Source organism: Chelonia mydas, chromosome 1, assembly GCF_015237465.2.
Source record: "Chelonia mydas isolate rCheMyd1 chromosome 1, rCheMyd1.pri.v2, whole genome shotgun sequence".
Lineage (NCBI taxonomy): Eukaryota > Metazoa > Chordata > Testudines > Cheloniidae > Chelonia > Chelonia mydas.
This window is the reverse complement of record NC_057849.1, coordinates 166,330,866-166,345,440: the sequence shown is the minus strand read 5'-3', so window position 1 is coordinate 166,345,440 and position 14,575 is coordinate 166,330,866. Positions and strand designations below refer to the sequence as shown.

The window sequence follows — 14,575 nt, the reverse complement described above, 5'->3', positions numbered from 1 at the left end:
AAATTCCTGTTTTGGGCATGACATTTCCTAGAAGATGTGGGGGGGAAAACCCCCCCCCCATAAAATGAGTTCCGCCATTTCTGACTATCAGAGCATAAAAAGTGTCTTCTAGCTTTGTGGGGGTGGAGTTTAAGGGCTTTGTTTCCCCCACTCAGAACTCCAAGCAACAGTTCAAGTCTAAAATGTCACACTTGCTGGAGAGGGCTCCAGGCTGGGCCAAGGGGTTGGGGTGCAGGGTGCTGATGGCGCTTACCATGACTCCGAGGAAGAAGCTGCCAGGTCTCTTTGGGCTCTAAGCACACGGGCAGCCAGGCGGCTCTGCATGGTGCACGCTGCCTTCGGGCCCTCAGGCACACCCCCACCCCCGCAGCTCCCATTGGTCATGGTTCCCGGCCAATTGTTCCCGGCCAATTTGAACTGCAGAGCCAGTACTCGGGGTGGGGACAGCACACGGAGCTTTCCAGTCCCTGGCTGCCCCATGTGCCGAGGGTCCACAGGGACCTGGCGGCTGCTTCTAGGTGCTGCACGGAGCCAGGGTAGGTAGGGAGCCTCCCTTAGTCCTGGGCACCCGCTGTGCTGCCAACCAGACGCCTGGAGCCACTAGGGTCCCTTTTTGAACGGACGTTCTGGTCGAAAACCAGACGCCTGGCAACCCTATAAAGCATCAGCACATGGTATGATTGGTTGGTCCGTTTCTGCTTCTTCAAATCATTATGCTGGTAAAAGGAAGGCGATCGCATGGGGTGCGGGTGGGAGGGAAGAACAGCATGGTGGAAAAACTTATTTTGTCTAGAGGCTTATTGTTATGTGCCTCTTTTGAAGAACAACAGTAAAAACTACAGACTTCAGGAGTCCGTTGCATTTTAAAAATGTACAGTAGTTGAAGCAATAGCATTTGCAACTTTAGGCCTTTGTTCCGCTTACAAGCTTTCTGGCAACTTGGCTGCTGCTTTGTTGCTATGAAAACCAACTTTGTGCCCCACAGTTAGAATGCTGGAAAATAGGCTGCCTTTTTTTTTTTTTTTTTTGGAGGGGGGGATGAGACCCTGTCTACTTTAAACCATTGCTCCCCCCCCCCCCATTTTCAGTGTGTTCCTATTTGTTACCATGGGAACAGATTCCATGGCAGAGTTGTCAGAAGGCTTGTAAAATTGAGAGCTCTGTGTGTGTTTTGCCTAGCTACACCTTTCAAGATGCAGACTACCCAAAAAATCCTTCAAATCTGCACAACATGTTAATTTTGGAAGGTTACAAAAATATAATTAAAACAATTTTGTGGAGAGAAAAAAGCTTTCATTTTTATGCTGAAAGAAATGGAGTTCTAATATTTTTTAAACTTTTTTTATTTTCAAATCTAATAATTATATATCATAAAATATACACATCTCATAATATAGTGTTCTTGAAATAACTCACATACTTAATTCAAATAATCCTGCATTGTTTGGATGGCTGAAGTTGCTTGATCTGTGGATTTGTAAGGCACCCAGGAACATATGTGATAATACTCCCTGATCTCAAGAGAACTACTTATACGAATAAGTAAGTAACTCATGTGCATAAGTGTTTGCAGGATCAGGACCCTTTTCATTAGGGATCTTGTGGATTTTCCCATTTATAATTAATGTACACACATAAGCAAAAGATTTAAATTATTAAACAACCAAAACAGATGGTTTATAATCCAAAATAAAATTAACATATTTGGTCTCATACTGTGCAAATGAGATGTGTGTCTCATGGATTCTTCAAATACACATTTTAAATTAAAAAAAAAACAAAAAACAAGGCTTTTTGCCTGGGGCGCCAATCCTGCAATGATCTCTATGTGGGTAGACCCCTGTGCCCACATAGACCTCATTGCATGACTGGATTCTTAGTCTCTTCCCAAATAAGACGCTGATCTTGCCTTTTGTTAGACGGGGCAAACCGCTGTGCCACCATGTTGCTCTATGTAAGTCAATGGCACACTGTGTTGATGCTGCAGTCTGCTCATGTGCAACAAACTGCAAGATGAGGTCCCCAGGGTTTAAATATTGGAAGCTGTGATAAATAATGTATAAGTCTAGAAATATGTTTTAGGGCTGTCAAGTGATTTAAAAAAATAATTGCAATTAATCGTGCGATTATACAATAATAGAATGTAATTTATATACATATTTTTGCATCTTTTCCACATTTTCAAATATATTGATTTCAGTTACAACACAGAATACAAAGTGTACAGTGCTCACTTTATATTTATTTTGTATTACAAATATTTGCACTGTAAAAATGATAAGAGAAATAGTAGAAAAGTGTTCTTAAAATGAACAACATGCTGGGTCATCATCCGAGACTGCTATAGCATGAAATATATGGTAGAATGCAGGCAAAACACAGAGCAGGAGACATACAATTCTCCCCCAAGGAGTTCAGTCACAAATTTAATGAATGCATTATTTTTTTAGTGAGCTTCATCAGCATGGAAGTATGTCCTCTGGAATGGTGGCCAAAGCATGAACGGGCACACGAATGTTTAGCATATCTCTATCTGGTACGTAAATATGTTGCAATGCCATCTACAAAAGTGCAATCCGAATTCTCACTTTCAGGTGACATTGTAAATAAGAAGCGGGCAGCATTATCTCCTGTAAATGCAAACAAACTTGTTTCTCTTAGCAATTGGCTGCACAAGAAGTAGGACTGAGTGGACTTCTAGGATCTAAACTTTTACAATGTTTTGTTTTTGAGTGCAGTTATGTAACAAAAACATCTACATTTGAAAGTTGCGCTTTCATGATAAAGAGATTGCACTATGGTACTTGTATGAGGTGAATTGAATAATACTATTTCTTTATATTTTTATTACAAATATTTGCACTGTAAAAATGATAAGTGAGCACTGTACACTTTGTATTCTGTGCTGTAATAGAAATCAAAATATTTGAAAATGTAGAAAAGCATCCAAAATATTTAAAATATTTAACAGCGCAATTAAAACTGTTTAATTAATCACGATTAATTTTTTTTCGTTAATGGCTTGAGTTAAGTGTGATTAATCGACAGACCTACTTTTCATTACACCTTCCGTTATTCAGAATAAAAAGCAGGGTGCAGGAGACAGAGCAATGGTGTTAGTAACAATGAAAGCCCTGGCTCCACTCTTGAAGTGGAATAGTAGGACAGGGAATTGTGACTGTTCTGAGAAATGCACTCTCTCGAGGATTAAGACACAGTATATGGATTGCGACATAGCAATTGCTATACTGTTGGTAGGCTAGATAGCATCCAGAGTAACTAACTTATATTTTTACATCTCAGCATGCACATTTCTATGGTACAGTTTTTTCATTTTACCTTTCTACCTTCTTAGCACAGATTAACAAATTGTCTTGTTATTCTCTGCCAAAAACCTTGATTCTCATAATCACCGTTTCTGCCAAAAGAATAAAATAGAATGGCTGCATCCCCAGAAATATCTACATTCTAAGCAGGGCTGTCAAGCTATTAAAAAAATTAATCGCAATTAATCACGCTGTTAAACAATAATAGAATACCATTTATTTAAATATTTTGGACGTTTTCAAATATATTGATTTCAATTACAACACAGAATAAAAAATGTACAATGCTCACTTTATATTTATTTTTATTACAAGTATTTGCACTGTAAAAATACAAAAGAAATAGTATTTTCAATTTACCTAATACAAGTACTGTAGTGCAATCTCTTTATCGTGAAAGTTGAACTTACAAATGTAGAATTATTACAAAAAAACTGCACTCAAAAACAAAACAATGTAAAATTTTAGAGCCTGCAAGTCCACTCAGTCCTACATCTTATTCAGCCAATCACTAAGACAAGCAAGTTTGTTTACGTTTGCAGGAGATAATGCTGCCCTCTTCTTATTTACAATGTCACCTGAAAGTGAGAACAGGTGTTTGCATGGCACTGTTGTAGCCGGCGTTGCAAGATATTTACGTGCCAGATGCGCTAAAGATTCATATGTCCCTTCATACTTCAACCACCATTCCAGAGGACGTGTGTCCATGCTGATGATGGGATCTGCTCGATAACAATCCAAAGCAGTGCAGACCAATGCATGTTCATTTTCATCATCTGAGTCAGATGCCACCAGCAGAAGGTTGATTTTCTTTTTTTGTGGTTCAGGTTCTGTAGTTTCCACATCAGAGTGTTGTTCTTTTAAGACTTCTGAAAGCGTGCTCCATACCTCATCCCTCTCAGATTTTGGAAGGCACTTCAGATTCTTAAACCTGGGGTCAGTTAGAAATCTCACATTGGTACCTTCTTTGCGTTTTGTGAAATCCTCAGTGAAAGTGTTCTTAAAATGAACATGTGCTGGGTCATTATCCGAGACTGCTATAACATGAAATATATGGCAGAATGCGGGTAAAACAGAGCAGGGGACATACAATTCTCCCCCAAGGAGTTCAGTCACAAATTTAATTAACACATTATTTTTTTAACGCGCATCATCAGTATAGAAGCATGACCTCTGGAATGGTGGCTGAAGCATGAAGGGCCATACTATTGTTTAGCATATCTGGCATGTAAATACCTTGCAATGCCAGCTACAAAAGTGCCATGTGAATGCCTGTTCTCACTTTCTGGTGATGTAAATAAGAAAAGGGCAGCAATATTTCCCGCAAATGAAAACAAATGTGTTTGTCTTAGCGGTTGACTGAACAAGAAGTAGGACTGAGTGGACTTGTAGGCTCTGAAGTTTTACATTGTTTTGGTTTTGAGTGCAATTTTATAACAAAAATCTACATTTGAATGTTGCACTTTCACGACAAAGAGATTAATTGAAAAATGCTATTTCTTTTGTTTATCATTTTTACAGTGCAAATATTTGTAATAAAAAATATACACTTTGATTTCAGTTACAACACAGAATACAATATATATATGAAAATGTAGAAAAACATCCAAAATATTTAAAACATTTCAATTGGTATTCTATTGTTTAACAGTGCAATTAAAACTCTAATTAAATTTTTTGAGTTAATCATGAGTTAGCTGCGATTAATCGACAGCCCTAATTCTAAGCACTACTTTCATGTGATTCCTGGCTTTATTAAGCAAAAGCTTAATTAGGCCAGCTGTACAAAATAAACTACTAGCCTTGTGAGGGAGGACACGTGACCTAATCCATCTTTCAAAATTTCTGTCTACAGTGGTCATTTATTTATTGATATTTATTGTTATTTATTGCTGTGGTAAGCAGTCTGTCCTACTGACTTCTGAAGGCAGATCAGAAGAGATGTAAACACACATACACCCTTCTGGGTACACAGCAAACCACTTTTCTGAAAACAAATATCTTTTGTTTGGAGTTATTCAAAAGGGGCTTGCTTTGCAAAATCTGGACAAAGTATTTAAAACTAGTCCCCTTCTTCCCTTGTTCTTGCAGATATGAGATTCTTTAAATTTCACACCAGAAAAATTACATTTTTTGACCAGCTCTAGTTTGAAAAATGTTAGACCAACATTTCAAAGTTGAGTGGTCTGACTTTCAGAGGTTCTGTCCATCTGTGGCTCAACTGACTTTAGTGGCTCAGTACCTCTGGAAATTAGACCACTCAGTAGTGGCTAATTTTAGGCAATCAAGTTTGAAGTTTAAATCTATTTTTTTAACTTGATAAATAATAAACTGCCTTAAACTAAAAGTGAAGACCTCATCAGAAGATTTTGCCAGTGCTACCGTTTATACTGAACATCATGGAACACTTGTGAGGGAAAACTTTTTGGTATTATGAACTCATATTTATTTATTTTCTGTGTTAGCCAAGGCATTAACAACTGAATTTCTTTTCTCTCTCAATTTTTAAAACATGGTTTTCCCCCAAGGACTAAACGCTCTCTCAGGTCGTCCACTGCAAGTCTGCAGCAACGTTAAAATTCCTACTCTTTGGCTTAGTTGGTGCTCAACACAACCACTTCTCTCTCTCTCTCTCTCTCTCTCTCTCTCTCTCTCTCTCTCTCTTTTTTTTAAACACATGAAAAGGTGCACAGATACACTGAGCTGTCCATTCTCCTTGTCCATTCCATTGCTCTGAGCATGCACAGTTCTGAAATTGGCAAGAATCCGTTCTCTGAAACACTTGGAGAGGAAGATTATTTAATTTTATTTAGATTTAAATAATGAAAAAAGACCCTTATGCAAGGTTAGAGGCATTCTAATGTTAATAGTACAGTCACATCCCAGAAGCGTTAAAGTAATCATTTCAAACAGGAACTCAGCCAGCCCAGCTGCTGACAAAAATCTGTTTTCCATCTCTTCATTGTTCTGGGAAACATATCCTCAGCCCTCTTCAAAAACAATCAGCTTTTCAGCTTCATTTATTATCTTTTAATCAGAAAAACCCACCCCAAAACTCCAGGTTGCAGTGACTCTCCCTCTGCCAAGAGAGAGCTGGCTATGGGCTCCTGGTGGAGGGAAGATTATTGCTACATGGGGACTCTAACTGGCAGAAACTGATGAGATAGTGTGGAATTATCCTATCTGTTCACTTATATAGCATCAGTCACCATGGCATCTAATACTGTCTTGTGATCCGCTTTTAGATTCTTGTCTGCTTAGAGGGATTGAGCAAGCAGGAAAAATAGAGGATTAGCCCATTGTATGTGGCTTTGGCCCTCAGGCAAGGGGGGAAACAGTGTCTTGGATATGATAGGTTACCCAGCTGAGGAACTGGAATTTTAACGCAATTATAGCAGCTGTTTTGAAAGGCAGATGGTATCACAGAAGGCCAAAACAGAAATGCTGGATCTCGGCAACCACAACTCCTGACTTCATTATTTCTTGTGATCTGTGGATTGATTTTTTGTTTGTGTGTGGGGGGGGGGGGGGAGGGAGGAAGGGGGTTCCCTTTTAACATTATAACCTTCTCCTAGAATGTGGATTTTCTGAAAAACACTAAACACAGGGCTCAAAAAAATTCCTGGACATCTACTTGCCAAGATGCCAATTTAAGAAGGATAAGAAAGATTTAAGAAAGCAGTCCCACCAGCAAGGTGCATTAATCAGTGTGCTGGTGAGAAGCCTTCCTCACTGTGCTAACTCCCCGCTGACAGAATTGGGAGGGTGCTGAGATTTCTCCATGATGTTGACCCTGCTTCTTTTTAACTAAGTATTGGACAAATTTGAACACCACCCCACATCTCTCTGGTTCTTCCCTCCCCTCCTGCTCAAGTCTGCTTCACTCCTCCCTCTGTTCGATTTCTTCACCACCCTAACCCTCTGCCAGCCTTTGCTTGAGGGATCCTCCCTCCTATATGGTTACAATAAGTCTGCTGCTGCTACTCACATCTGTCCCAAGTATAGTGATATGGAAATTGACATATTTCTTGTCACTTTCACTGATGCCACATGATCCTTCAAAAGTTATCCCATTACAGATACGCTCAATTCAAAGGTTTCAGAGTAACAGCCGTGTTAGTCTGTATTCGCAAAAAGAAAAGGAGGACTTGTGGCACCTTAGAGACTAACCAATTTATTTGAGCATAAGCTTTCGTGAGCTACAGCTCACTTCATCGTATGCACACTGTGAAAAGCGTAGAAGATCTTTTTATATACACACAAAGCATGAAAAAATACCTCCTCCCACCCCACTCTCCTGCTGGTAATAGCTTATCTAAAGTGATCACTCTCCTTACAATGTGTATGATAATCAAGGTGGGCCATTTCCAGCACAAATCCAGGGTTTAACAAGAACGTCTGAGGCGGGGGGGGGGGGGGGGGAAACAACCCCGATGAAGTGAGCTGTAGCTCACGAAAGCTTATGCTCAAATAAATTGGTTAGTCTCCTTTTCTTTTTGCGAATACAGACTAACACGGCTGTTACTCTGAAACCTGTAAGGAGAGTGATCACTTTAGATAAGCTATTACCAGCAGGAGAGTGGGGTGGGAGGAGGTATTTTTTCATGCTTTGTGTGTATATAAAAAGATCTTCTACGCTTTCCACAGTATGCATCCGATGAGGTGAGCTGTAGCTCACGAAAGCTTATGCTCAAATAAATTGGTTAGTCTCTAAGGTGCCACAAGTACTCCTTTTCTTTTTACTCAATTCAAAGGCATTTGTCTACGACCTCACTTGGCTTGGCCAACACCACCAGGATTTGCATACATATCCAGCTCCCCATGCTGATAAATATACAGATCCAACAGTTTTAGTGTCTGCATCTTGAAAGGATCAACTCTTAACTCAGTTTCAGGTTATCTTGAGGCTTCCAATTCCTTAAATTTCTAAATCTTGCAGCAGTTATTTTCAGCCTCAAATACTGAACGTTTTAATACCTGTATGCAAATGAATGGCTGCTAAACAGGGTTTTTTTTCCTTTTCTCTGTTTATACCCTATGCCAGTCTCAAATTTCATAGAACATAGTTCACTTCATATTAAGGTTTTATAAACTTTCAAGAGTGAAAAAATTGAAACTCATACCATTTTTGGTTAGCAAATCTAAAACTATTACCACATACCATAAAATGAACCATGGGCTGGGTGTCCTCTTCTTGGCTTGAATAAACTCTTGTACCTTGCAAAAAAGTACCAGTATGCTTCCTTATTCCTGTTTGTGGCTAGGAGTATGTAGTTACCTTCTGTGACTTGAGTATGCTCTGTTTATGTAGCCTCACTGAGTTTTAAAATGGTGTCTTTTAGTCTTTCCTTTCTTTCTGATTAGTTTCTTCATATTTTTTTAATCCCCCTTCCTAATGTTTGGTGCCACCATATCATGTTAATGCTATGATCCATCCCACTGGTATATTGAACTTAATTATATTATGGTTACTAAACTACAATTACTTCAGACTAAGTTTTAATAAATCCATCACAGTATTGTCTAGGGCAGTGGTTCTCAAAGCTGGTCTGCCGCTTGTTCAGGGAAAACCCCTGGCGCGCCGGACCGGTTTATTTACCTACCGCGTCTGTTGGCCTGCGCCGCTTCCCGCAGCCCCCATTGGCCTGGAGCGGCGAACCACGGCCAGTTGGAGCCGTGATTGGCCGAACCTGCGGACGTGGCAGGTAAACAAACCGGTCTGGTGCGCCAGGGGCTTTCCCTGAACAAGCGGTGGACCAGCTTTGAGAACCACTGGTCTAGGGAACAGTTCAGGTAAGATTCACGGCAAATTCTGCCCCAAATGGGATTGATGCCTTATGGCCTTCCCTCTTGTTAACTTTGGTGTCAATAGAATGTAGTGACTGTCCTATTAATTCTGTGCTTAGGACAGTCTGAGCACAGAACTGTCTTTTGTACAGCTTAAATGTGGCAGGGCTTGGGCTTATCCTGATCTGTGGTGGCAAGGAGTTAAACAGTCTCAGCTGTGTGTGATGAGACATGAAACTGTCCCTGACAATTTAACCCAGGGCATGTGGCGTTTTAACTCACTTCATACATGCCCCAGAGGTGCTATTTTCCCACCCACATTTGGGGGTTTATTGCAGGCAAATCTTATTCTTAGGACAGCTGAATTCCTAAACCTACAATATACTTAAATACTTAACCTATGTTATAAGCAACATGTGGTCTGGAACTTAACAAAACAAATGTCATATGACTGTTTTCTTTTGTATCCACAACAATGTTTTGATTTTATTCCCATCTAGTTTCCTGCAATCAAATCAAAGGAAATGCGGTACGATAGTACCTAATGTGTTTTACTTTAGCATTCAAATTACCTAAAGAAATTTCCTGTTGCAGTAGAGTATTTCTAATGGCAAATGTGTGACCTTTGTGGAATTGGTTGTAAACAAATGAAGTTCAGATTGCTGCAACGTGAAAACTGTTTTCCAAATATATATATAAAAACATATGGTGGGAGAAATTAGTTGACAAGAGCCAGTTATCCTGCCATGTAGTATCTTTCCATTACTCTTCTTTAGATGTAGGATAAAGGGTCCAAAATTATCAACATTTTGAATTTTGAGTAGCTGCCAACGACACCTTATTCCTCAAGTGACTATTTAGGGAGAGGTTATCATCATTTTAGAGATGTCTTTTTGTTTGGCTGATTGATCAAAATCCTTAAGTGGCTTCTTGTTGTTAACCAGCCATATCTCTGTGCCATCATTCTCCTACTTAAATTCCTGTTGGATGTGTACAAAAGACCTTTCACAGAAGAAAGGAGATTGTGTCATATGTGCTGATCATAATGTATTGCTCACTCACATCTTCCTGCACTTAACTCCCTCAGCGTATTAGGGAGAATATACAGTTCTCCTGCAAAAGCAGTTTCCTGATAAGAGTTCACTCTGTAAAATGTAATTGATATCATGACATTGTCCACAGTGTGAATCAAGGAAAGTACCATATTCTAACAACTGAAGACATAAAATGTAGTCTTTCTTATTATGGTTCTACTTACATTTCTTAGTATAATTTTAAAAACCTAGACACTATTTATGAGAACTGGAAAGGGGGAAGAAATAGACTTTTTTTATTCCCCCTTTGAAAAAAACTTCTTATTTTCAAGTCTCTAGGAAAATGTATTTAACATGGCTGTGAATCACATGCATTTGAGTTGATGACTGTATTGGAAATAATGTTCTTTTTAGTTACTTTTTATAGGTTTCAGAGTAGCAGCCGTGTTAGTCTGTATTCTCAAAAAGAAAAGGAGTACTTGTGGCACCTTAGAGACTAACAAATTTATTTGAGCATAAGCTTTCATGAGCTACAGCTCACTTTATCCGACGAAGTGAGCTGTAGCTCATGAAAGCTTATGCTCAAATAAATTTGTTAGTCTCTAAGGTGCCACAAGTACTCCTTTTCTTTTTACGTTTTATAAACACTCTACCCAATCATTTGGAACACATCTATGGTTCCTAAAGATGTTTGCTAACCAACTAAAAACAAATATTAACCAGAGCCAAAGGGTCTGAATAAAATACTATTGTTTGTCGTTTTTCCTCTCTAGAAATGCAAAGTGGGAGACTATTTCAAGGGAAAACATGTAATGTTTGTGAACAGAAATTATAATAACAGTAACAGAAAAATAGCTGGGAAAACACAGATATGTTTGGAGATATCCCCCACTTTGTGTTCTTCCCCATCCCAGAAATATTAACTTTTTAATTAAATGAGGAAAAAAGATATGATTCAGTGGAAGTAAAACTACAAATTATATTAAAAATTTAAATGGGTAGCAGGGATCAACAGACACATAAAAGGAACTAAGGGAAAAAATGGAATAAGCATGAAGGAAAGCTTTAAAAGGTTTAAGGGAGAAAACAAAGAGAGAGGCTCAGTACCTCTAGCTGGAGTAATAGTTACCCAGAAAAAAATAATATGCTTCTGACTAATGAAATAATATTGTAAGATGTTGGTGGTTGATGTTTAAAGACAGTTAATGTTTCCTTGATCTTAAGAAAAATGATAATCCAAGTGCTCTTTGTTTGGGAGGGAACTGTGTTCACTACTTCAGTACTTTAATGTAGCCTAATTCAAGTGGAGTCTAGTTAGCACAGTGGTGAATCCACACCTGAGGTTTCCTTGGCCATCATTTGCTATCTAAGTACTATAAACTTGTTCACAGAGTCCTACTAGATACAAAACTTATATTTCAAGCAAAGTTGGTAATAATGTTTTTCAGCCACTGTCAATGGAGTAGAAAAACATGAGTAAAGTTTTCAAAAGCACGTAAGACTCATTGTCAAAAGTGACCACCATTTAGGTCAACCTAACTCTGTCACCCAGAAGGTGAAATTTTTCACAGGCCTGAGCAACAAAGCAAGGTTGATCTAATTTGCAAGACCAGGCCTTAGTGGCTGACTTACTGAAGTTGGACAGAGAATAGGAGAGGTCCAAGAAGAACGGGAATGTCTGAGAAAATGGAGATGCTCACTGTTGAGATGTGGGGAGGGAAAAGATGAGAGCCCTTATTCAGGTAACTTTCAACACCCATGCACTAACAGGTATAATCCATCACTAGAAGTGTGTGGTACAGGGGCAGCTGTGATTACAGCAGGGGGAATACACTTGAAGATTAACACAAGTTCTCCACCTGTGCCCTATTGAAAATAGCAGATTTTGAAGGAAAATGTGCACATGCATGTTTAAAAGCTTATTCTTGCCCTGGTTATATAATAATACCCAGCTTTTCTGTCACACTTCTCATCAGTAGCTGTTCAGTTTCATTATCCCCATTTTACAGTTGGGGAAACTACAGCACAGAGAGTTAGTGACTTACCCAAGGTCACCCAGTTGGCTGGTAGCTAAGCCAGGAATAGAGCCCAGGTCTCCCAAGTCCCAATCATGTCCTCTCACCAAAGAGCCCCATTTAGTATATGGAGGTTTATAACTAAACTTGGGAGCGCTGTCCTCTAAAATTGGCTGAAGCAAGTGTGCAATGGAAATATCCGTTGTCTGAATTAGTTTGTTTTTGTTTTTCCCTTTTGCAGATCATAAAGCATATGGAATCTCTGTCAAAACGGACAATCAGCATGTTACAGCAAAGGAGTTTCAGGGTACAGTATGTGCATGGGCATCACTGTATTTATATATAAATATATATAACACAAGAAACTGTTTAAAGAACATTATTAAGGTTGCAAAGTCAAGCACTGAAAAGTGAAGAAATGCCAGAATTAAGGTTGCATGTGCAAACGTAATTCAGCCCCATTGTGTGTATACGTTATGATATAGTGCTTAATTACGTGATCACATACTATCACTATATCTGTATCTGAATGCTTCAAACACTAATTTAATTTATTCTCTCAACACCCCGGTGACGTTAGAGGTTGTTGTTATCCACATTTTATAGACTGGGAACTGAGGCACAGAGAGAGTAGGGTCAAAAGTATCCACTAATTTTAGGGGCCCAGATTGAGACATATAGGACCTGATTTTTTCAGAATACTTAGTATTATATAGAACTTTATATGATCAAAGTGCAACCTCTATTGACTTGTAATTGTTGGTGCTCAGCACTTCTGCAAATGAGTCCCCAGGATATCAAGTCCAGCACCCAGAAAATGAGGAACAGGCAATTGGTGACCATCTGTGAAAAGTTTGGCTTAAGTGACTAGCCCAACATCACACAAACTGTGGCAGAGGCAGGAATAGAATCCAGTTCTCCTGGGCAGCATTCAACTGTATTAACCATGAGACCTTCCCTTCTGTTCCTGCAGTCCCCTGCATCATCCATGATAAACCTTCCAACATCTGCTACAAATGAGGCAGGAGTCCTACAGACAATAGCCTCCCTCACTAAACATCATTGATTCATTCCCAGAGCATGTCCTTTCTGTGCACTGAATGAGTCAGGGGTCCTTTGGAAAAAAATGAATTTATATGCATAAAGGGGGGCCGAATTAAGGCACCTTACTTGTGTCATTTCCTAACATTTGAGTGCTTGACTTTGCAACCTAAGTAATGTTCTTTTACGATAGTTTGGTTTGGCTTTGTAATTTCCTAGGTCTTTTAAAACAAAAAAAAAAAAATTCCAGCAGGGTCAGGTTAGTGAGTGACACTTATATTGGTATGTAGTTCCATGTGTTTGGGGTTTATGTTGGTCTTAATTCCATGTGTTGAGTTTGTTTTGTTTTTTTTATTTGTTGCATAAACTATCCCAGCTGCCCTTCTGCCTACCGATTCCTTGTTTGCAGGTTTCATGTAGGATTCATGGCAGAATTGGATCTTCTCGAGGGACTTGAATAAGAGGGCAATGGTCTGGTGTAGTAGCTGGGGAAGGTGATCCATGTGTAGGGAGTCACACGGCAGAAGGCATACAGACAGCTGGGGGAGAATCAGAAGAACAGGGAAACAAGACCAGCATCATTTGACAGAGTGGAGGGAGCAAAGGAGTGGCAGGGGGAGGGAGAGACAAGATTGGTAATAGGGAAAAGCAGCATTCTATAGGGACTGGAAGGTGGTGACAAGAAATGTGAATTTAGTGAGGAGGGGGGCACAGTGAAGCACTCAAAGGGACTGGTGATGTGTACAGATTGGCCAGTTAAGAAGGTGATCCTAGTAGCTGTATTTTGTATTTTTCTGGAAGGGGCTGACATGGGTGTAGGCAAATAAATAAGCATACTGATGGAACTGCCATAATGTCAGAGATGGTCCCTCTGAGGCAGGGTTGAAATATATTGGTGGGGAAAGCTTGTATTTCCACTGTCTCTGCAGACTCATTCTGTAGATGAAAAGGACTTTGATCTCCAAGGTTCACAGTCTGGCACCTCTCACAAACAGTAATGTCACTTCTTAAAAAATGAACACAGAAAAATATTAAATAAGATTTCAGAGCTCAGAAAGGATGAGAGAATGGGAACAGTTGGCTACCCTAGCTATTGGGACTTTTTTATGAAGGCTTGGCTGATTTTTGTCTCATTGTATGGCTCACCCCCTACTCTTCTTTGCTGCAATGCACATGCTGGAGGAGGACTTGTTTGTAAATACTTAGCATAGACAGTCTCATCACACCCATTCTCTTACCTAACAGCAAAGGAGGAACGCTAGAGCCCGTTCAGCTGTCTACTATGTGCAGCTGATTTGAACGGCACCCCAGAGGACCAGGTCAGGAAGGAAGCTATGGCATCAATTCAGTGGGGTAAAGATGTGTGCACACT

General features: G+C 39.5%; 1 protein-coding gene across 1 annotated transcript in view; it reads left to right on the top strand.

Moving 5' to 3' along the window:
• JAM2 (junctional adhesion molecule 2) overlaps positions 1 to 14,575 on the top strand; it is a 62,165-nt gene that overhangs the window by 27,125 nt on the left and 20,465 nt on the right. The window contains exon 2 of the mRNA XM_037905642.2: positions 12,404 to 12,469. Coding sequence (XP_037761570.1) covers positions 12,404 to 12,469 — 66 coding nt within the window. The remainder of the gene's footprint in view (positions 1 to 12,403; positions 12,470 to 14,575) is intronic.